The sequence below is a fragment of the Chiloscyllium punctatum genome, chromosome 10 (genome assembly GCF_047496795.1).
Source record: "Chiloscyllium punctatum isolate Juve2018m chromosome 10, sChiPun1.3, whole genome shotgun sequence".
In the NCBI taxonomy this organism is placed as follows: Eukaryota; Metazoa; Chordata; class Chondrichthyes; order Orectolobiformes; family Hemiscylliidae; genus Chiloscyllium; species Chiloscyllium punctatum.
In genome coordinates this window covers 84,609,041-84,633,809 of record NC_092748.1, presented here as the reverse complement: position 1 = coordinate 84,633,809, position 24,769 = coordinate 84,609,041, and the positions used below count along the sequence as shown (strand labels likewise).

The following is a 24,769-nucleotide window of genomic DNA, read 5'->3' as shown; positions in this document are numbered from 1 at the left end:
ATGCTTTGTCCTGCTGGAATTTCAATATGGCCACCCTCTCCATACACATTTAGTCTTTGGGCTTGGTAACACAAAATGGCCAGCTCACCACACCACAGTATGAATGTCGAAGGTGGGTGTGGCTAATTTTGCAGGCAGTGAATCTTTAAGTCATGTGAGATAGTACTTTTGTCTGTCTCCAACAGGAAGCATCATATAATAGACTTGTTAGCCACTCAGAGGCCAGAAACTCCACACATTGGTAATATCAACCAGGAGTTGTGGCCAGTGTATTGCAGCTGTGAAAGTGATGCTCAGCATTTTCCTGGACATTTGAGTAAATCCAGGATGTGATTGGGGCCAAACTGACAGGCCCCAGCAAGAGAAGGTGAATGTTAGAAAGGGAATCGGTGAAAGGGACAGTTACAAAGAGAGGCAAAACTGTGTGAAGAGATCTCTGATTGGAGCCTGGCAAATGGCACCATCTCCATTTAAACTGGCCAGCTGCTCACACAGGTAAACCTGCCAGCCTGCACATTGAATGCAAGCCTCTTCCACCAATCAATCGAATCCATCTACCAGGCCCACTGTAAAGGAAAGGCTGCCAGCATTCTCAAAGATCATCCCACCCTGGCAATGTTTTTGTACAATCTCTACCATCGGGGAGAAGGTACAGAAGCCTGAACACATGCTCCAGCTGGTTTCCAAACAGTTGCTACCCTACAGTTGTTAGAATACTGAATAAACTCATAAACTCTTAACATTCACCTGTACCTGTGTTTTTGCTTTTGCTGCTGTTTACCTATTATTTACTTATCTATGCTACTTAACTATGTGTATTGCTCGCAAGATAAAGCTTTTCACTGTGCCTCGGTACATGTGACAATAAATTCAATTCAATTCAATACAAATCAATTAAATTTAATTCAATATTGGCATTGGGATGAGGTCAGCATCGAGTGTTTGGTGCTGAAAAGGCACAGCAGGTCAAGCAGCATCCAAGGAGCAGGAGAATCGACGTTTCGGGCATAAGCCCTTCATCGAGAATCAGGGTTTATGCAAAAAAACCTCAATTCTCCTGCCCCTCGGATACTATCTGACCTGCTGTGCTTTTCCAGCACCACACTCTGATCTCCAGCATCTGTAGTCCTCACTTTTTCCACCAGGAGGAAGCTGTTAACTGGGCATTATTTGCCAACTTGGAAGCTTCAATTCAGTCACAAGCAGGTGACCACAGCAATGCTTCCCTTGCAATGTATGAAATTGTGATGAAGGGAGCTGAAATGGGCAGGGACAAGGTGGTCATTGTGCATCCTCCTACTTTCTAACCTGCTGCTATCCATTACAATTCAGCCCTTAACATGTGAGCTTCAATTGTAAACTATGAAGCTGCTTCAACCCAGCAATCTTCAAAAGTGAGAGACAAGTCTAACATCTGTTTGGTCCCCTCAGTTCTGTTCATCAGTAGATAAATCCATTGAAATATCCCACATCCCTCAGAGCTACATTTTCCAAGCTATGTCAGTTTTCTTCAAGGAGAAAAATTGTATGTTGGGAACATTGTGTTTCATCCTCACTAGTGTTTAAAACATTGGAGCTGAAGGAACTGAATTTTTTTTTTGAAGAGTCAGAGAAAACACAATCCTAAATATTCTGCAGAGTTTTATGAGTTATTACCCAGTAAGAAGAGTTTACCGATATCTGTATTTCAACATATAAACAATTATTTATCTGTAGCCTGAAAACCAGTTTTCTTTCATGAAGCTATTTTCAAATTCAGTACAATGTACAATGAGAGTTTTTAGTAAAAGTATCTTTATGATCTGGGTAACCTGTCTTATGAATTGGAACCTGCTACTTGCAACAATTGCAACATTTCATGTTGAAAATTCCACATGACTGTCAGCCAGAAAGTCATAAAGGACAGCAATATACTCGCTCATTACAAGCTATACCTGTTGTACCCGCATACTAATTTTTGTGACTAATGAATTAGAATTCTAAATTCCTCAGCACTTCAAACTTCTGCAGTCATTCTCCATTTAAATAATGTTCTGCTTTTCCATTCTTTCAGCTAAACTGAACTTCACATTGTCCCACCTTATTTGTCATCTGCTAAATTTGGCCCATTCACCCATTCAATCCATTTCATCATCAATCTCTGTATGTCTTCTTCAAAGCATACTTTCATACCTCTGAAAAATTTAGTAACAATGCCTGTGTTTCCCTCATCTAAGTAATTGTTGTAAAGGGTTATAAATCTGAGGATCCAGCACAATTCACTGTGGGACTTTACTCATTATATCCTGCCAATCAGGAAAAGATGTATTATGTACCTTCCTAGTTTTCTGCCAATGCACCAATCTTCTGTCAATGCTAAATATGCTATCCCCTATAACATTATCTTTATTTTCCATGATAAACTTTGGTGTGGCATCTTGTTAATTGCCTTCTGAAACAAAACAGTATGTTGACAAGGTCTCATTCATCCACAATACATGTTACTCCTTCAAAGAACTCCAATAAATTGATCAAGATTTCAATTTGACAAAATCATGTTGACATTTTCCAACTACCTTGAGCTATTCTAAATACACAACTATAATCTCTTATTAATCAATTCTGACATTTTCTCAAACATAAACACCAAGTCAGTAGTTTCCTGTTTTGTGCTTCCATCTTTCTTGAACAGAGGGGTTAGATTTGCTACTTTTCAGTCTGATTGGGTCTTTCCTGAAAAAGAGAATCTTGGAAAATGAACAGCAATGCATCTACTATCTCATTAGCTACTCTACAATGAAGTCTATCTAGACCTGAAGACTTGACAATCTATAATTTACCTAGTATCACCTTTCATGTGATTGTGACCTTCTTTCTCCTTCCCACCTCCTGAGTTGCAGATATTGTTGGAACAGTTTTTCAGATCATGTACAGTGAAGACCAAAGCAAAATATTTTTGTTCTGAGGAAGTTCTGATGAACAGTTACTGGAGCTGAAAGTTTACCTCTGATTTCTCTCCACAGGTGCTGCAAGATGTGCTGAGCTTTTCCAGTAATTTGTTTTTGTTTCTGATATCCAACATCCGCAGTTCTTTCAGTTTTTATAAAGCAAAATATCTGTTAATTTCTTCTATCATTTCTTTATTATCTCCAATTAACTTCTCATCCCCACTTTGTAGAGGGCCAGAGAACTGAGCACACATGTGCAGGATGTGTTAGCTGTGGTTACTCATTAGTTTCACAAAGATAGAATGGAATCCCTTTGTAAATGAAATCTATTGGCTAAACTGTGGGATCCACAATGGCTACATGCATGGGGTCTATCACATCTTGCACCTGGGGATTGCAACAATGACTCTGAAAACTTTGGCTCAGTTAGTCAAGGTACAAATGGATGTCTTGGTTAGCCCTCCTGACATTGGTCATTACTTTGTGAGATTTTGGATTCTAGAGGTAATTTAGGAGTGGATGTAAATGCTGAGAAAATGAATAACACCTTTATTTCAAACAACGGTGAACATAGATGACTACAAGCATTTATTCATTCAGGAAGCCGTGGTCTGTCTAGTGTGTTTTCTGTATTCTTTTCGGAGTGCTGCCATGTCATGATTCACTTTCACTACCAATTGCAATAAAGGAAGGCTGCTGACTTAGCTGCCCAGTGGCCTAAGAGGACTTGGTGATCATCCTCTGGTTGTTTAAAAATTGGTGGCACTTGGCAGCATTCACAGCGCCTGCACAGTTACGTTAGATGCTGAATTTCCAGCATCTACCCCTTTACTGACAGCCCCATAGGCATATCATCAGCCTGGACTCAGCATGGTCCTGGCTTCTCACTGTCTTCCGAGTATTAGTGGCCATGTCTTTCTCAGCCTGCTGTTGGCTTCTCCAGAGCTTGTGATTTTTTCACAAGGTTTTAACATCAAACCTAAGCTCGAGTACACAACCACCAATGAAAGAGTATCTGAACTGGTTGAGAGTGTAAAAGGAATGATGCGACTCTGCATCCACTGAGGCATCTTCCCACTCCACCTTCTGAGATTTAAATAACTGCCCTGGAGGTGTCAGTTTTCTGATCTTGTGATTGACAGATTGAGAAAACAGAGAGATCATTGGGTTCTGCACTTCCAAATGTAACTCTCTAGAATTGGTTTGCATTCTGATCAATCCACACACACTGGAGGATATAGGAACACAATCGCTTCTGTTCATTGAAGGCCATGGCTAGTCATTAGGGTAGATACCCTCTTGACCCTATAGCCCTGCTTCACCATCTGCAATGGAGCAGACAGCATGCTACACTGCTAGTTCCAGACCTTTCTCCTCTTATGGAATTAAGAGGTGAGAAGTGGTGTTCTACCATTAGTTTGGCTTCTTTATTTCCCATTGTGATTCCCTGAAGGAACAAAGAAGCAGAATATTAGCTGTTTCAGAATGCCAGGAAGAAGAATTTTAATCATCCCATAAGAACAGGAACAACTTCTGACCTGTTCGCTTTGGGCGCATTTGAAAGCATTCAACATCTGGCCACTCTGAAATTACATTGCAAAATAGCCAGACTTTTACCTCTTTCCTGAGCAGCATCTATTTCTTCAGTCTCACCCAATTACCACTGACATGGTTAGCTCTGCGTAATAAGGGAACCATGCTGTGGAGTACTCACTCTTGTGGAGTGAAGATGGTCATTGATGTACTTCTGGCATTGCAGTTCTCTAAGTGACCGATGCCATTGATCTTCCTTGTGACCTTTGACCAGAATTGCTTGTTTACGTCTCCTCCTCCTGCCCTGTGGAACAGGACCTTCTGACTTCTCTGAGAAAAGTCTGGAGCCACCAATCAAATGCATGGGCATCTAGGAGTCTTAGGTCTCCATATTCCTGTTTCCAGCTCCTGGTATCCACTCCTTACCTCTTCATGTGGATATCCCTGCTTTTAATTTTTTTACACTTGCACTTCATTGCACTTATTTACAAAACTCAAAATGCCATTGAACATTTAACTACGTGCATTCACAATGGAATTTCAAAAGCAAGTTGAGAAATTGTAGATTTCCAGTTTGAATTAGTGAAAATATATGTTTCAGCAGAAATTCAAATTAAAAATTATTCAAACAATGCAAATTTTAAACTGTGGTAGGATTGTGAAATTGCGGCCAGAACTTTGGTTATTTAATCTCTGATATCTTTCAACATTAAGTATGTATAGCATTAGGTGCTTGGTGCATTGAGTACAAAATTTGAATTTTTTCAAAATTAATTATTTTTCTTGTTATCTGTATCTGGATCACTGTATTCAGTGGGGCTGGCACAGTGGCTCAGTGGTTAACACTGCTGCCTCACAGCACCAGGGACCTGGGCTTACTTCCACTTTCGGGTGACTGTATGAAGTTTTTACATTCTTCCTGTGTCTGTGTAGGTTTGCGCCAGGTGCTCCTGTGTCCTCCCACAGTCCAACGTTGCGCAGCTTACGTAAATTGGCCCCACTAAATTGCCCATACTGTAGAGGGATGTGCAGGCTAGCTGGGTTAGTCATGGGGAATGCATCATTACAAGGATAGGGGAGTGGATCTGGGTGGGGTGCCCTCCAGAGATTCAGTGTGGACTCGATGGGCTGAACAGCTTGCTTCCACATTGTAAGGTTTCTATGATTCTATTTCTGACATTTGTTCCAGACATTTTCAAGAGATCTACATTCTCCTTTCCATGATCAAATGTAAAATCTGATGCAAAATATTTAATTAAGGGTTTGGAAATTTTCACTGTTACTGGCTTAACTCTGGTAATACATTAGCAGCACGCTCCCACATTTGGGTACTCTTCTTCATCCATCTACAAATCTATTGGCTCCAGTGGAAAGTGGAGCTCAACTCACAAAGGAAAACAGCTTGTCTTCCCAAACTACTTCGATAACATCTGTCTGTATACTGATTGGATCTTGTGAGAGAAATGCTGTGCTAATGTCAAACAACTAATTCTGGAAAGAAGATGAAGAGAGGCAGCTAGAACACAAAGACTGACATTTTGAATGCCTCATATAAATTTAAACTTCCGTCAGTTAAGGTAGATAATTTATATCAGTCATATAGATGTCTGTAGCTCACACCTTTTAGAGAGAAACAATGCTAAGGTATGGAATTTGTAAGAGAAGGGTTAGCTTCAGCCTATGTGAATAAAAAAGACACTAATTTGATCCTTTAATTGTTAATATCCTTCCTCTTTTCAGCAACAGTTTACATTTGTCAAAGACTGCAACCATATATGCCTGCACAGAATAATTATGCAGTCCCTAGACAAGCTATAAAAATGTGAGAATCTTACCTCAACTTTGCAAGGAGACCATTCACTAAAATCCCAGCTATAACATGGCTTATTAAGGCAAGGCCGGTATTGAACCAGCTGAGAGGAACAGGGTCTTCCCTCTCCCTGGGTCTTTTGTAGTACACGCCTATCACGCTTCATTTGACCTAAAAAAGTAAATGAATGATTTTCATACTGGGCAGTGTGTCAAATTTGTTTAATGCTGGAACACACACACACACACACACACACACACACATATATAAAGCAAATTTGGACAAACCTGCTACTTTCAAAACATACATATGAAGACAGAAAATGATTAAAATATTAACAATAGCTAGTGGTTATGTTAAGTCTGAAAGCAAAGCATCTTGTTTGTAATGGCAAGTATTTTGCATGTCTGCATTCACCATCTGAAACTGACAACAATTTTGAGAGTTTGGACATCTGCAGAACAACATGAAAATCTAGAAGCTGTAGACAATGAGTTTGCACTCCTTCATAAAATATGCTGTAAACATTCTCACAGCCTGTACTCTTTATTGCAAATATGGATTGATGAAAACTTCCACCCTTATATCACTAAAACACTGGAAAAAGTTATATTTTGCTAAATGAGGCAAAACTGAGTTTAACAAATTGCAAACTTCCCAATTATCGTTAAACACCATCAATGAACTCAAAAAGCTATTCTTTTTATGTGGAAAGTTAAAATTGTTGACATTGATTAAAAAATTCATACATTTTAGAGAAGTTTTGCTTTTCAGGTCTGTGTATCTTTATTTTAGTTTTTTTAATGAAGTCTGACTTTTTTGGATCAGCTCTTGTAAATAAATAGTGGTAAAAGTGCAGGACTTCAACTGTTGTTAATTTCCAGGTTTTTGGGTGTGTTACTATTTCTGTTTGCTTGATTGTCTGCTTTCTTGTTGACACCACTACTATGACACATCAACTCATCCTTTGATTCGTTGCCAAGTTTAAGCTGCTGTTCAACAAGGGGAAAGCAACATCATGAAGATCACTAGATCTTTGTGGATAGTGTCATTCCTCACTAGGTATCATGCTGAAAATTAAGCCTTGCTATTTCCAGAATGACCACAGATTTTAAAAACTTTATCAAAGTTCACAAAATTCCCCCAACTCACTGTCTTTTTAGGTTCAGGATGATAGAAAGCATAGACCATTTATCTGCACTAAACAAGAATTATAACTCATTACAAATAAACAAAGACATAGAGCTGACCAACATGGAAACACACCCTTTGGTCCAATTCATCCATACCAATCAGATATCCTAAATTAATCTAGTCCTATTTTCCAGCATTTGGCCCACATTCCTCTAAACCATTCCTATTCAAGTATCCATCCAGATACCTTTTACATGCCTCCACCACCTCCTCTGGCAGCTCATTCAATACACGCACCACTCTCTCCATGAAAACATTGCCCTTTATGACCCTTTTAAATCTTTTCTCTCTCACCTTAAACTGATGCCATCTAGGTTTGGACACCCCTACCGTGGGAAAAAAAGATCTCAGCTATTTACCCTATCTATGTCCCTCATGATTTTATAAACCTCTATAAGGTTACCTCTCAGCCTCTGACACTCCAGTGAAACTAGCCCAAGCCTATTCAGCCTCTCCCTATGGCTCAAACCCTCCAAACCTGACAGCATCCTTGTAATTTTTTCCCCTCCTTTCAAGTTTGTAAGAACTGTTGACATGTAAACTACTAGTTGAAACTCTAATTCCCTTATAAGTACTCCATAGATATGCATACAGACGGAGAAAACATTGGTATTATGGGTAAAAGGAGAAACTGGAGAAGATAGTCAAAAGCATTTGTTAAGCTGCTCCTTTTGGCTTGCCAGGACTTGCTGCTCCTTAACCTCTCTTTCAGGTACTGCGACCTGCTTGCAGGAGGCATGGAGTAACTGGGTTTATAGTATCTGATGTACTGTTTGAAAATCTCGGCTTTCAACAGCTGAGGAAGGAAAATAAACTGTCTCTCTTCAGGTTTTAGCAATTTTTACTGCAAACAAAAGAACAGATCTCCCCTTCCACAGATCTGAAGGTCTTCTGGCTAGATCATTTACTCATAGCTGTTCAGCTACCCAAAAGTCTATCACATGGTTGTTGGAAGACTGAAGGCCTTTAGCATCGACGACTGGTCAGAACTCAACAGAGTAATCAGCTGCATCTGGCTGGCCAAATGACCCTTCAGATCTGTTCCCTGACTTGAGCTCATCTGCAATAAGCCCACTCCTAATGATTGATGAAATAGCTGTTTAGAGTGCACTTACAGTAGGTGTCAGGTAACCTTTTTAAAAATACAACAATCCCTTTCATTATCCTTGGTTTTTACAACAGTCCTTTTCCCATGTCAATCCACAAGTAAAATAAAAACAATCTCTACAATAACTTTCTTCAAGGTAAATCTCATTGATTCATCACTAATTGCAAAATTTAGATCAATGCATTGACATTTAACATGCAGGCTTGTTTCTTGGTCAACCTGAGCATCAAGCAATTAAGACCTGCAATGGTCATTGCAGTGATCACAGATTTAGGTCTCTATGACTGTGAAATGCTGAATACTTTATATCACGCAGGCTATGTTTTATGCCACTATTTTGTGCAGCATTTTTAAAAAAAGGCTTACATTGCCTTTGACACTGAAGAAACAGTCTCTAAACTATTTGATTCAGGTTGGGTGTCAGTGCTTTTTGAATTTCCAAAACAGCTAGCTGACATCATTTTACAAGTTTAGTCTGATAGTGTTGAGATTTTAAAACAAAATTGCAGCAGGTTTCCTTTGACATTTATACAAAGGATGCTAAATATCAGCATATTTTGGCAAAGTGCCATCTTTTGTCGAATTTCATGGGGGATTTATCTCTGTGAGGCCTTGTGTTTTCTGATGATGTCATCCCAAATGTATGTCCTCCACACTCCTGTGGAGACCTCCGTCATCTGATGCTCACCTGATTCTTCTACTCACTCTAACCAGAAGTACTTGCCACGACTGGGATACCTCAGGATCCCTTGTGCCAGTGCCATCTTTAAAAGGTTGTTTTACATCCAGTCAAGTACTGTCAGTCTAACACTGTCCTGCATAGGTTTTGACCTTTGCCCCAGTCTTAGCAGCTTGGCAGAAATTGGAGGAGATTGTCGATGGGGTGATCCAGATGATGGGCATTGTTTTTCCTATAAGACTAACAGAGAAGACCATGACATCAGACCCTAGCAACCTAGTTCAAGATGGCAACCTGGTTAGGGAAGTCTCCAGCCATCTGGATGAAAACGAAGCAGTGTAGGAAAAGAGTCAACGACCTTCTCTGTTCTGCTAGAGAAAGTGTCACTATATTCTGTCTGCTACGTCATATTCATAGACAATTCCCACCAAGGTTCATGCTCCATTACTCTCACTATTGCCTGCAACACTTTCCCTCACCCACTCCCACCACCTGGCTCACCAATGTCACTAACCCTACGTGGCCTCTGAACTGCCGACACACTCACATTTCACATCTCTCCACCTTCCCCCCTCCTGCACCCACACTAACAGCTGTGCTCACCTACTTTGTCTCACTGAATTCCTCCTTTTTAGTAATTCCAGGATAAGACAATTCATGATAGAAAGAGCCAAGACACATGGCAGGGGGTCTGACTTTCGGCTCCTCAACCGTATGAGGAGAAGAACCTGACCCTGACCACGACCTGTTTTAAATGGATGAATGATTGTACCCAAGCACTGGTCTGATATCAGAGGCAGTTCTTGACTTACTGCAGCAGGACCTTCTGACTGAAAGGTGGGCCTTCTGACCACCTAAAACAATAAAGCAGATAACTAAAGTCAAGATGAAACATACCACATCGCTTTGAGGCAAGAGGGGGTAAGTTTAAAGGAGATATGAGTTTTTTTAGGCAGAAGATGTTAAGTACCTGAAATGCGCTGTCAGGGAAGATGGTGGAGACAGATACAACAACAATGTTTAAGAGGCATCTTGACAAATGCATGAGTAGGCAGGGAATAGAGAGATATGGACCACGTAGAGACAAAATGTTTTTAGTTTAGAAAGACATCATGTGTTGGCACAGTCTTGGTGGGCCAAAGCAGCTGCTCCTCTGCTCTACTGTTCTTTGTTCTTTTGTTAATACATAGTCTAACTGCTCAAAAGAAAATACTTGGTTTCTTTTCTCAGTCTTTTTTTTATACAATTGAGCTGTAAAAAATTTAGAAGGAACAATTATACAATATGCCAAACCAAATTACTTCAGAACATTTGTTGTTTTTTATGTATTAGCTTTACTATCCTGAAGATTTAAAACACAGTTGCTTGCCTTTTTATTAGCCTCACCAATAAATTTCCCATAAACTCAGAGATTTCTACTTTTTTGAACTAGTTTGCTTACACAAGGGCGAAGAAAATACTTTGAGGTAGTAACATTATGCAATTTTGCCTGTCTCAAGACTCATCCACTCCAATACACAACTTTGACTGTTCACCACATTTTATTCTTTGTTTCACTGAGGTGATCCAAGCCTGCTGCAGATTCACTTACACACAAGTCCCATTCATCTATCATTACTGTGCTTGTTGACCCACATTATTTGACCTCAAGCAATGCCTTGATATCAAAAATTCTCATCCTTATCTCCAAATTCGTCAATGACCTGAATGCCCTCTGTCTCTGTAATCTCCTCCAGCTGTGTACTCGCTGAAATATCTGTACTCATCTAATTCTAGGTTTGTAAGTCATCCCTGAATTTAACTCCTCCACCATTGACATGTCTTGTTTCAGTTAATAGTTTTACACAATAGTGCATTTGCTTGAAATTCCCTCTCTTCTGCAAATCTCTACCTCACTGTACTTTAAGATACTTACTAGAACTTATTTCTTTGGTCAAGCTGTTATCCTGCCAATACCTTATGTGGCTCAGTATCTATTTTGAAACAATCTTTTTTTCTAAATTTATTCAGGGAAACACAGACTTCACTGAGTGGGCCAGCATTTATTGACCATCTCGGATTGCCCTTGAGAAAGTGGTGATCTGCCTTCTTGAACAGTGGCAGGCCATTTGATGGAGACTCCAAGAGAGAAAGTTCCAGGATAATGAAGATAGAACGTATTGGGGATACTCAGTAGTTCTGACAGCATCTGTGATGAAAGAAACAGAATTAACATTTCGAATCCAACATGACTCTTCTTTAGAAACTAGGGCATTGACCCAGTGATCCGAAGGCATAGAGATGTATTTCCAAGTCAGGATGATGAATGGCTTAAAGGGAACTTGGGTGGTATTCCCATGTATCTGCTGCTTTTGCCCTTCAAGATAACGTAGTTTGGAAGGTGCTGTCTAAGCAACCTTAATCAAATACACTTTGCTGTTACTGAGAGCTTGTAGTGTAAAGAGTGAATGTTTATTGATGTGGTGCCAATCAAGCAGCTGCTTTGTACTGCATGTTGGCAAGCTTCAATGGCAGGAATGTATTTACAGCTGCATTCAGCCAGATAAGTGGGGAGTATTCCATCACAATCCTGTCTTGTGGACAGTGGATGGAAGCTGTGCAGACAGGAGGTGACCTGCTCACTGTACCATTCCTGCATCTGAACTGAGAGGTAAAGAATAAAATATCATAGAGTACTTATAGTGATTGGAACCAGGTTGACCTCATTAACTTCAAGATTGTTTATCGGACTGGTTAACTTGAGCCAATCAGGAAAGTTCTGGCTAACAATATAACCAGGAGATTAAAGATTCGTGCACCTTGTGTCTCTCACTGTGTCTCACACCTCCCCCCCTCCCCCCCCCCACCCCCCATCCCATCCCATCCCATCCCCTCCCCACCCCACCCCACCCCCACCCCACCCATGGGTGCTGGGGAAAAAATAAGCACTAACGCAGTTAGGCGGTAGTGTGGGGGTTAATTACAAAAAACGGAGAGAAGGGCACTGCTTATCACTACCCACTCAGGTCTTTTCCAAAAAAAAAGACAGGAGATTTCCCCTTCACTGTTTGATCACACAGCAAGAAAAAATAAAAAATAAAAATAAACAGGAGATTAAAACAGAAGTGCGTAAAAAAAACAGGAGTGAAAAAAAAATTAACCAGATTACATTCGAGTCTGGGTGTCCCTGGAGATGAAGCATGTGGTGTCCAACCTTTCAGAGGGGAGGGGAGGAGAGGGTTTTATTTCCCTTTCCAACTCTATTTTGATTTAATTCCTCCCCTTCACTGTTTGATCACACAGCATTGCCCTTTGATGTGAGGGGAATTCTTGTCACTGGCCACTCGGGTGTTTCCTTTCTTCCTGGTGGTGGAAACTGAATAAAGATTTGTACGCCTGTTGCCTTTCACTGTGTCCTACACTGAACCACACACAACATGGATGTTGGGGAAAACATAAGCACTACTACAGTTAGGCAGTAGTGTGGAAGAAAATTTAAAAATATACATAACCAGGAGACTAGCATCTCCTCAGTTCAGGTGACTGACTCCAAGCTGCCTGGTCACAGCAACTGTAGTGTGCACAAGCAAATACAGGGTGACCTGGTGACAGGATCCTGGCCTCTGTGCAGTTATTTCAGCATTATAAGCAGGAGCAGAGAAAAATATTAGCACTTTAATACACCTCTGCAGCAATTATGTCAAGGGCAATAAGGCTCATAAAAGGCCTTCCCATCCATCAACATGTGAGGCCCTTAAATAGTGAATTGATGTTAATGTGTTCTAAATGGCCATCATCTCTCAGGAGATGCAAGGGCCTCAGCTTTAGTCCTTAATCGCAAGAAAAAAATCTCCTGCTGGTCATTTGATGGGCTTGACAAACATATAATAGTAGCAGCCCTTCCCCAGTGGAGTTAAACTGGGACTATGACCATTCTGCCTCACTCCGGGTTAATTGCAAATTTACAATTTATCTTTTTGGGGTCAAATGGGGAAATAAAGGTGATTGCATCAAGCATGAAAATTTGAAGGTCTTTTAAGAAGTAACATTTTCATGACAACACTTAGGTTTGATTTTAGTTTTGAAAACCTCTTCCAGTTTCATGGCCACTCACTAGAGCTCTTCTGAGGCTCCTTAAAAATTATTGCTATGTATTTGTTATGTATTTCAAAACACAAATAGACCAAGCATTCGATGTGTCCATCCACTCAAGAAGATTTATCAATAAAGATATTTTTCTGTATTGTTAGCTCCAGGCTAAAAGAGAAAATCAAGCAGTAAGGTCACAGCTGACAAACAACCTGTACTAAAATGTTGAAGAAGAAAATCAAGACCAGCCTAGAATCTAAAGTGTGCTTTTATTGCACATTCTAAAAACCTCACACAATGTATTCTGAATTATTCATATCATATCCATAGGTGGTCATACTGTTGGAGAATTAGGACTAAACATAACAACAGGAAAGTAGTGACAGAGGGAAGACATTTACTGAAATCAGAAACAAACTTGAATTAACTCTTGAGTTTCATAGACAAATGTCAATGTAGTGTATTCAATTCAAACTAAGCAATTGTTTGATGCCCACTACATGGTTTGGTTGAGCCATGAAGACTATTGGAACAATAACTTGAATGGAATATCACACCCTCAGTGAAATTTATTACTTCCACAAATGGAGATAAGAGCAGCTGTTAAAGAAAAGAGGTCTATCAGAAATGATTTCAATGTGCCTGTGCTATAGTGTAGTTATAGATTCAGAATCTACAAAATCTGGCTTCACAACATCCAGAGCTTTGGTGCTACAGGTACTTTTCAGGTCTAATCTCAGTATCCAAAGTTGGCATCATTTTGCTGCGGTTGGTAGCGTGGTTATTAACAGTAGATAGAGAGTACTAGCGTTCAGTGTGTAATGTTGATTTGGCATCAAAGCTACAATTTTCAACCTCAACATTTCATTTAATGCACTCTCTTTAATGCGTACGGCAGCTGGAAGGACCCTTGACAAGAACAATTTAAAGGCAACATCAATACTTTCAGGATAGATGTTGATTGTTTTTTAAACTTGGTTCAGGGTGAGTTTGGAGAGGTGCCATGAGTTTTCGACTCCTCCTTAAAGTTGCTGAAGTCAACAGGAATCATGTTGCCTGTGGAGATGGTGTTGTAGTCATCAGGGATTTGGGACCTTGGGTAAGAAAGCAAGAGACAGGAAAGGCACCACTGAGGAGGAAAAGCCCACAGAGGGGGAAGAGAAGTCAGCAAAAAATCTTACCCACTTGGGTCTTTCTGGAACAGTGTGCACATCAGTTCCATTTTACAAAGGATGCAGGCACAGAAATCTGCCAGCTTTTGCTGCTATAACATAGCCTGAGCACAGAATGAGAAAGCTGCTATTGGCTGTGTAGGCAACCACAGCCACCAACCTCACAGTGTCAGACTGCTTCCAGGATGGAGCAGGCTACATCTCCAACATTTCCCAGTTTGGCAGTCGTTACTGTGTGAAGGAGGTAACAGTCAAACTGTATGAGGGATGTAATTGCACTGGAGAGAGAGCAGAGGAGATTTACCAGGATGTTACCTGAGTTGGAGAGTTTTTGTTATGAAGACAGACTGAACAGACTGGGGTTATATTTTCTCTGAGTAGAGGAGACTGAAAGGGCAAATGATTGAGATTTATAAAATTATGAGGGGGGTTGACCAGTTGGACAGGAAGGAACATTTCCCCTTGATGAACATATCAATGACTCCGACTGTGGAGGGCATCTGGACCTCACTGCCTGTAAGGGCAGTACAGGCAGAAACCCTCATAACATTTAAGAAGTATTCAGATGTGCACTTGTAATGCCAAGACATAAAAAGCTATGTACAAAGTTCTGGAAACTGGGATTAGAATAATTGGGTGACTTTTTTTTCATTGACAAAGACTCAATGGTCCAATGGACCTTTCTGTATGCTGTAGATCTTTATGTCTCTGGGGGGAAGTTTACATCACCACAGAGACTGGGCTGGCATAGAATCAGACACTATCACAGTGGCATGTCCTACCATCTCCACTGCTATTGTACCAGTGATGAGAAGCATTGGGTCACTTCTCCCAATGGTACAGCATTGAGTAAGGTAACTAATTAATGGAAAACTGAAGTCTGCCCGACTAATAGTATAACCCTTTCCCGCATGTTCCCTTCTGACACTGCAGAACATAATCCCTATTTCACTAATCAGGGCTTAACAGGTTTGCTCAAGAGAAACTCCAGTTATATAGCTTCCTATTGTTGGACATTTGCTGTAGTTACAGCAATGGCTATTGTTCCCAGTGGCACCACCTGGTTAGGAGAACTATCAACAATTTGATGGGCTGGCACCTCTTGGAATGGGATTTTCTGCCACGTGGAAGTGCAAACCTTGTCCCGACCCAATCAATGCTGTACAGGCCAGAAAGACACAGCAGGGCGACTCAAGCTAGTGAAATTGAATTCACCATTAATTTTTTGCGTGTGAGGTGTTGCAAAGTAACTACCTCCAAGTAAAATACTGGCCTTTTTAGAAGGATAGGGAATAAATTGTCTTCCTTCTTAGATTAGATTACTTACAGTGTGAAAACAGGCCCTTCGGCCCAACAAGTCCACACCGCCCCGCCGAAGCGTAACCCACCCATACCCCTACATCTACAATTACCCCTTACCTAACACTATGGGCAATTTAGCATGGCCAATTCACCTGGCCTGCACATCTTTGGACTGTGGGAGGAAACCGGAGCACCCGGAGGAAACCCACGCAGACACGGGGAGAACGTGCAGACTCCACACAGTCAGTCGCCTGAGGCAGGAATTGAACCCGGGTCTCAGGCGCTGTGAGGCAGCAGTGCTAACCACTGTGCCACCATGCCGCTATTAAGAAGTGGACACAGTGGGCTCACAACATTTGCAGGAGTGGGACCATGCCCATGTTGCCAGATGCCATCATGGCATACCATGGCTCCATAAGCACCTTGTCTAAATGTTGGTGTGTGTCACATCTTACAATCTATTAATATGTAGCTACTGTATGACAATGCTCAATACAACATGTTGATAACACTCAATATCCTGGCAACAGGCATGGAAGCCTTTGTTCTGCATAAGTCCACTATTCCCTCAATTTTTAAGCCATTACATCAAGCTAGAGGCTGCCCACTGGGTGATAAGGACTGATTAGATTAGATTACATTTCAGTGTGGAAACAGGCCCTTCGGCCCAACAAGTCCACACTGACCCGCCGAAGCGCAACCCACCCATACCCCTACATTTACCCCTTACCTAACACTACAGGCAATTTAGCATGGCCAATTCACCTGACCTGCATATCTTTGTGACTGTGGGAGGAAACCGGAGCACCCGGAGGAAACCCACGCAGACATGGGGAGAACATGCAAACTCCACTCAGTCAGTCGCCTGAGGCGGGAATTGAACCCGGGTCTCTGGCGCTGTGAGGCAGCAGTGCTAACCACTGTGCCACCCACAAGTCTGTCCGCTGACGTTTTGGCTCGTGACCTCTGTACATGATCCAACGATGTGTGACCAGCAGGCAGGCATGCTGAAAGCCATGCTGCCATACAGAATCTTATCCATTTCTCTCCTGGCCAGAAGCTCTGTCTGAATTATAATGATCAACTCTACCTCTTCCAGTAGGGTAAAGTGCCTGACTTTTCTCCAGTTAGATATTGCAGGCTGTTATTATGCGCCACCAATGGTTAATGTGTGTCAGTGAGTGTAGTTGATGATGTACTTGGCATAGTTTGGTTGTTGGAATAGTGCTCAAGTTTTGAGGTAGTGTGACAATTATAACAGTGATAACAGTCTCAGGAAGAGACCAAACTAAGAGTACTTAGTATGTGTTGTAGCTATTATCGGATGTCATTCACCAAGTGAAACAGGAATAATAAATGGAGTAATGTGTGGAACTAATGGTCCATTTGAAAGAATAAGGCATTTGAAGATGTATTCACTGACCTTGACCAGAAATGTGGAGTCATTCAATTTCTTCCTGCTTTTCATGCAAATCCTCAGGGCTCGGCTGCTCAGTGATAGCTACTTGCTTTCACTCTATGGTGCCTGCATGGCAGATAAACAGCCTCCTGTCCATTTCTTGCATCAAAGCCTCCAGTTCTGTGCCAGAGAAACATAAAACCCTCTGCCAGTTTTCATATTCACTCTTCTTCCAGCTCAGAATGTCTTGTGTAACCACTTCTTCCAGACAGAATATAATTTCACGAGAAAAGGAGTACTCTGACTTTAAAGTTGACAGCCCAGCTTTATTTGGTCCAAGTGTGTCATGAATGTTGGTCCACTGCTAAGTCATGTGTTCATTCAACAACAGAATTAACACTAGGCTGCATGCTAATATTCTTTAAATTAGCATGTGCTGTCAGTATTTGATGCAATAGCTTTGAGTTAATCATTCTTTGAGATTGCTTTGCCCCCACTTGGGGCTTTATGCAAATTTATGCCCTGATGTTGGAAGTTGAACAATTTACCATGGATTTCCAGATTGGTTGAGATTCAATAGCTCTGATTCCTTTTGACCCCAAACTGTTTTTTAAGAGAGCTTGTACAGCCAAAAATGGTGGTGGATGCAAATTAAGTGGCTGTCTAGAGAGAGGCTGATGGAATATAACACTAAGTGTCAAGGAAATTTCCAAAAGTCTGGACTATCATATCTTGCAACTCCAAAGATGAGGGGCTGATGATCACTTGCTCAACAAGTTATCACCCTGTAGATCATGTCCCAAACTGCAGACACATTTTGTGTTTCTCCCTTTGAAAGAATACACAAGGACAGGAACTAAAATGTCAGTTTAATTTCTACTGGAGTACATCATTGGCAATGAACTCATTCAGGTGTACCAGTGTAGGTCTGAGAGTTAGCGTGTTGTCACAGTTCTGTCTCTAGTTAACAATGTTGCAGGCAAATCCCTCTCTCAATTCGAGTGCTACAAATCAGTAAAAAGATAATAGGACAACTAAAGGATTCTCTTTCACCATGAATGCTACAATTCCAAGTTAAAACTGTCCACAATACTTTGGGGTTCTGACCCATGTCGAGAGTGTAGTGCTGGAAAAGTACAGTAGGTCAGGCAGCATCCGAGGAGCAGGAGAATTGACATTTCGGGCAAAGCCCTTCATCATCTGATCCATGGTCATAACAGCGCAATTCTTTACACATGGAGCTATTTAATCTAATTCCACTTCCTGTCTTTCTTCTGTATTCTTACATACGTTTTCCTTTCAAATAACTGTCCAATTCCATTGTAAATATTAAAACCTCTGCAACTAAAGTTGCTTGTATAAAGCATTTCATGACCTGTGTGTGAAAGAAAATTGTAAATTTCCCCTTTGTTCTTCTAATAATAATTTGAGTCTTAACTCCAGTGTTACTAATTCACCAACCATAAACAATCTCTCCCTATTTATTTTCACCACTTAACATGATTTTATTAAGCTCCATTTTAAACTCACCTAGTCTCGTGAGGAAAGATCCATTTTCTCAAGTTTTTCTTCATTACCATCTCTTTAATCATTCACAATTAATTCAAACTGATTAAATTTAAAATATATTCACCTCTATGTTTTGTTTAAAAAACAACTTTCAAATTGCCACTTGGTGGCTATGCTCTAAGAGGAGGTTTCTATTCAACACCTTCAAAGTTAGATTGCAGTCAAGGGATTATCAATGATTGATCTGCAGCTGTCCATATTCACATGAAAAATGAAACATGTTGAAGTTGAAATTCTAGCTGACAAATATTATAGAGATGCACAACTATAAAAAGCAAAAAAAAATAAAGAGGATGCTTACCTCATAGGAGTTTATTTTTTTAAATTTTGAGTCTTATACTTATGCATATCTATATATATATATATATATATATATATATACACACACTTATTAATTCCTTTTTTTTGTTCTAATCATTTGAACAGTAGGAGCCAGCAATTTATGAAACCTAACATTTAGGGAATCTGAGGTTCCAATATTTACTATGAGACTATTTTGAAACCTCCTCAGAACAAGAGCAGAGCTCAGCTCACTGCAAGGTTTTCAACAAGTCACACATAAGAGCTGAAGGCTCTTTGAAGACCAAGTCAAATGATACAGGCAGTTCAAGGGAAAGTATAAGTCTGTAACAGACTGGGCAGACAGAAGCAAGTTCCATGTCAAGATGTGCTGCTACTGAACTGCAGAGAAGGCAATTGAACTTCACTGTGTGTTTGGAGCTCAGGAAGATGTCACAAGAGCTGTTGAATACTTCTGCGTAGTTAGGATACAGGATGCAGTTCTCTAAGCCAGTGAGCAAGATTAGGGCTAAGGGAAAATGCCCATAACAACAATAGCTTGGTGAAGCTAGCTGCCAATAAATAAAACAACTAGAGATGTATCTGTACTTTGATGTTTCCAGGGAAGCATAGTCCCAAAAGAGGAGGGTGAAGTACCAGATCATGAGTAGCTGTTGAGGCAGGTCAGGATCGAGCAGTGTTTGAGGGCGTTCCAAACAGAATATGTTGGAATGCCTTGTAAGGTTTAATGAGATTTGGTAATCCATAGTGTCACTAATATCTGGAGGACTGCTGAGGAATTCATGGGTGTTGTATTAACTGCACTTGCTAATTGTTGTGCTCTGTGGAATCAGTGTGTCTTTTACCTATATTTACTTCATGTTAATTCTAATTGGAAGTTAAAATACAAGTTGTATACATATTGTAAATTGCATTGCTGTTGTAGCTTTGTAAAGTGAAGCTTATTAATTTATTTTGTTCAGGCCTAAGGGAGTTCTCTGAGGATGTATGTTGAATCTCATAGAGATTGCTGCTTAAATTTGGATGTTTAGTCTGGGGTCACAACAAAATAAACACATTTATTTTCTGTCACTTTTTAGCCCTCATGCTTCCTGCACCTGATAATTCATCACAATCAGTACCGCACAAAAACTGCAGACCTGCACTCGTAAGCAAATACATAAGGAAAAGCCTGCAGGTGGAATTTATCAAAAACCTTTTCTTAACAAGTGTTATCTGTCTCTAATGAATGTTTGAGAAATACGTTATTATCACCACTTAAAGGAGCAGCATTCTGAAAGCTAGTGCTTCCAAATAAACCTGTTGGACAATAACCTGGCGTTGTGTGATTTTTAACTTTGCCCACTCCAGTCCAACATCGGTTCCTCCAATCACGATCTTTCTGAGATTCACCTTTTTCACAATGGGCAAACAGCCTGTGGAGGCATGACAAGAGGAAAGGAACAAAGAATTCCAGGATTTTCACACTTTTTATTACCTCGGGTTGTCCCAAAGCATTTCACAAATAATGAATTATTCTTGAACACTATTTGCCATAGTTTTTGTAGGTAAAACATTATGATCAATTTATACACTACAAACTCACAATAAGATGAGCAACCAGTTTCATCTATTTTGTTCCTGGTGTTGATTGCAAGATGAGTGTTGACCAGGCCACTAATTATTCAAATATCAGATGTTGGCTAATAATTCAAATCCTTATTTGTGATAAAATTAGTAGGAATGTGTAGGTATCTTGGCTCATCACTAACAGCTTTAATGGAATTTTTCAAGGAAAGTCACATTTGACAGATGTAGTAGAGTTTTGAAGAAATGACCAATTGAAAAGAATAAAGGGAATACCGATGAATTTTAGAATGCTTTCAATACACTGACATAGCCTTGTGAATTTTCAAATGCTTCCATTGAACTTATTCCTCAAACAGCAGAAATAGTCATCGCCTATGAACTCTATCAAAACTGTCTGTTATTTTAAATTTTTTTACGAAATGACCTTTTATCGCTCTCTGCACTGCTGGAAATATTCACATTATTTTAAGTGTTTGGGTAAAATATTTCTCATCCAGAATATTATCCTGATAAATCCACACAATATGTCAGGTGTATTTGAATCCCTAGATCTCTGGCAATCACATTTCCAACAACAATAATGTTTCCAAGCTGTATTACCAAATAGTTTTTCCACATTCCATTACAGTTGTCCTCCATCTGCTCATTCCACTAACCCACATTCTCGTCACCAGTTGCTAAACCCTCTTCAGAGATGCCCACTTATTGTTTGGCAGTACAGAATTAAACACTGCCAAAGAGAATCACAAAGTCAATGCTTTCATTTGGACTGAAATGGAAGAAAACCAACTTAGAGTAGAAGCAACTTTCTAAGGTGGTTTTCTTTCATTTAAATCCCACACAAGGCACTTGAAAAACAATGGCTTCATGTCTCTTTTGAGATATGTTTAAGTCCTTACTTTCTCTTGACAAATTTCAGTATCAGGATATTTACATTCAAATTTAAGTTATCTAAATACATGAAGAACATAAATAGATACAGCAATTATCCTTGGACTACATCCTCTCTGCCAGACTTCCAACCTGTCTCCAATCTGCATACTACCCAGTCGTATTAACTCTGTTTCTTGTCAATCAATTCGTTATCAACAATGCTACATTTCCTCTAATATCATGTTCTTCAATATTCTAATAACCCCCCCTTGCAGTCTATTATATTGAATGTGTTCTGAATCAAAACAAGAGACATCAATTCAAAATTGTCACTCAATTAGTGAGGCATCAAAAGCTTTTATAATAGTACATTGGTTAATATGGCATTGCAGCATGACAGTACTTGCTATACATTTCAAAATCTCAACCAACTAAACCAATATCAGTTGCTCCCATGTTATAATGTGATTATATGTTAACCCATGCTTTGAAAAAATCTTTTGAGATTTCCACAGTCAATTCATACATCATGATCTAGGGCAATTTTTGGGAACTTGGCCTTATTTCAAAGTCAGCATTTATTGCCCATCCCTAGAGTGCCTTCAAACGTTGGTAGTGGTGAAACTTATTCTTGAACTACTTCATTACGTGATGTGGAGTTGGTCTATAGTGCTTTTCGGGAGGGCATTCCCAGACTTTGACACAGCAACACTGAAGGAATTGTGAGATCATGCTCAAGACACAATGATGTGCAACTCTGAGAACACAGTGCTTCTATAAACCTCTGTCCTTGTCCTGCAGGGTGTAGAGGTTATGTGTTTTCCAAGAGCTACCAAAGTTAAGACAAATTGCTGCAATTCATTTTCTATACAGCATGCACCACAAGTAGTTACAGAAGAGTTGGATTGCATGAAGTGACAACCAAACAGAATACTGTGTCCTGGATTATGTTGACTTTCTTTGGTGTTGTTGCAACTGTCCTTATTAAGGCAAGGGATAAGTATTTCATTTCAGTCCTTGTTTGTTTTTCCTTGTATTTGGGGTTTTTGGAGAGTCAAGAGGTGAGCCATTCAGCATGAATAATGAACCTCTGATCTGCTCTTGTAACCACTGCTAACTGCTGTGGTAACGTGTCCCTTCAAAGATGTGTGAGCAAAACAGCCCCAAGGTCTCTCTTTTTTGCATCTTGCTTAAAATTGGAGAAATTAGCTGACATTTATAATTTTTGCTATAAAATGAAGCACTTCACCCATTTAGTGCATCAAATTTCATTACCTCTGCATTAAGCCATTCCATTAACATACCTCTGTTTTCTTGAAGTCTACTCTACTACTTTCTTCCTCACCTTTAATGATACTTCCAAGTTTTGTGTTATCTGTAAATTGTGCCTGATATCTCCTAGTTCAAGGTCAATAATATGTATCAAAGACATCAATGACTTTTGTTCTGTATCCTGGGCAACATCACAGCATATCGTCAGTCATTCATCTGTTTTCTGTCCCTGAGCTGAATTTGTATCCATGCTAGTGTTGTCCCTTATATCCTCTGGGCTTCAATTTTGCTCATAAACCTCTTATGTGATTCTTAATAAATATATTTTGAGAATCTCTGTAGATGAAACCAACTTCACTGTTCTCAACTAGCATCTTTGTTAATTCAGCCAAAAAAAAATCAAGCTAATCAAACACAATTTCCCCCTAAATAAATCGGGGCTGGCTGTCCCTTATATGTACCTATTTGTCCATTTGGCTACTAATTTTCTCCCAGTTTATAGTTCCTGTTAGCTTGTTTACCACTAGAGCCATAATTACTAGGTTTATTTCTTTTCCCCTTTCTTAAACAAGTGTGTAAACAATTGCAATTGTCATGCTGGACTCTGATATCATTAATAATTGAGATGTTTATGGATCCCATTATTGTGTAAATGTCACCAATCATGACTGGAAGTGACAGGCTTGCAGAGCTGTCACTAGATACTTTGAAGTGATTGCTTATTTCTGTGTATGTTATACTACCTCCACTGTTTGGGCAGGAAATGGCCTGTGCTGTAGCTTCACTAGGTGGTTCTGGCATTTGATACATATGGTGATACTTTCTGTGATGGTCTCAATTGTGTGAATGATTTCAATGCAATTAAAAAGCAGGAGAGGCATAACAGGGACTGCCAATTTGTTGCTGACAATTTTATACAAAGTCAAAATCATTCCAAATATCTTTTCATGTACAGACATGAACAAATATGCTTCATTTAAAAAGAAATTATTTACTTATGTAAAATTTGGGCATTACTAATCAAGAAATTAATATTGATATTCAGGTCACCGCATGTTATGTTTTCAGTGTGGTCTCCATTCTAACAATAACTGCATAGCTGTAGAGAAAGCGATAGAAAAAAATCATAAGATGTAAATAAAGTGTTCAATTAGCATTAATCTGACCCTCTAAAAATAATATTGATTACTGATGTACTATACAGACACATTTTTCTTTCCCTCTACAGTCCCTATGATGCACCTAAAGGTTTCTGAATTTGTAATATGTTCAGTGCTGAATTATTCAGATATGCAAAATTCAAATGCCACATTGAATATTAAATGCAAACTGTTATATACGTGATCTGCATCTGGAATAAATTTCCAGATAAATTCCATATTTAAACTAATAATATGGCAATGAACAGTTAAGCATGTTTGACATCATTCAATACAATTATAGAATGCTTATTATGGGATAATATTGAATATAATTGTTTTCCCTTTTATACTCTTATATCAAACATTTAGAAACATGTGTTTATGTGTTGGACTTGTTATGTAGCTTTATCCACAATTCAGCCACAAAATAAAAGTTAAAAATACCTAAACTAATCATCATGACAATTAACAGACATGTTTTATAAATTAATTTTATTACATATAAGCAATTAATCAATTAGAAATCTCTTTCTTATTTTTTCTCAGATATTAGCCTTAGTAACTGCTTGTACTGATGTTGTACATGGAAGATAGACTAACACCTGCTTTGAGTTGGTCAGGAGGATCTACATACCTTCAAATCCGCAAGTGTGGGAACACTCAGACCAAGGTGACCACTCTGACAGCTGGCAATTTACAGGGCATTCCACAACGCAAGGCATAGATAAATGCCAAGGAGATTCCAGTGCCATCTTGGAAAATTGAAACAGAAATGCAGCAGTAAACCAGCCAGTCAATAGTGCCATTCAGATACAATTTACAACAAAAATTTACACATATCTAGCAGCTTTG

The 24,769-nt window shown here is 39.6% G+C and overlaps 1 protein-coding gene across 3 annotated transcripts in view; it reads right to left on the bottom strand.

Annotated features, from left to right (window-relative positions):
- thsd7ba (thrombospondin, type I, domain containing 7Ba) overlaps window positions 1-24,769 on the bottom strand; it is a 908,760-nt gene that overhangs the window by 132,804 nt on the left and 751,187 nt on the right. For all 3 annotated transcript variants that reach the window (XM_072579697.1, XM_072579699.1, XM_072579698.1), the window contains 2 exons: window positions 24,552-24,669; window positions 6,296-6,441 (listed from right to left, as the gene is read on the bottom strand). In XM_072579697.1, coding sequence (XP_072435798.1) covers window positions 6,296-6,441; window positions 24,552-24,669 — 264 coding nt within the window. The remainder of the gene's footprint in view (window positions 1-6,295; window positions 6,442-24,551; window positions 24,670-24,769) is intronic.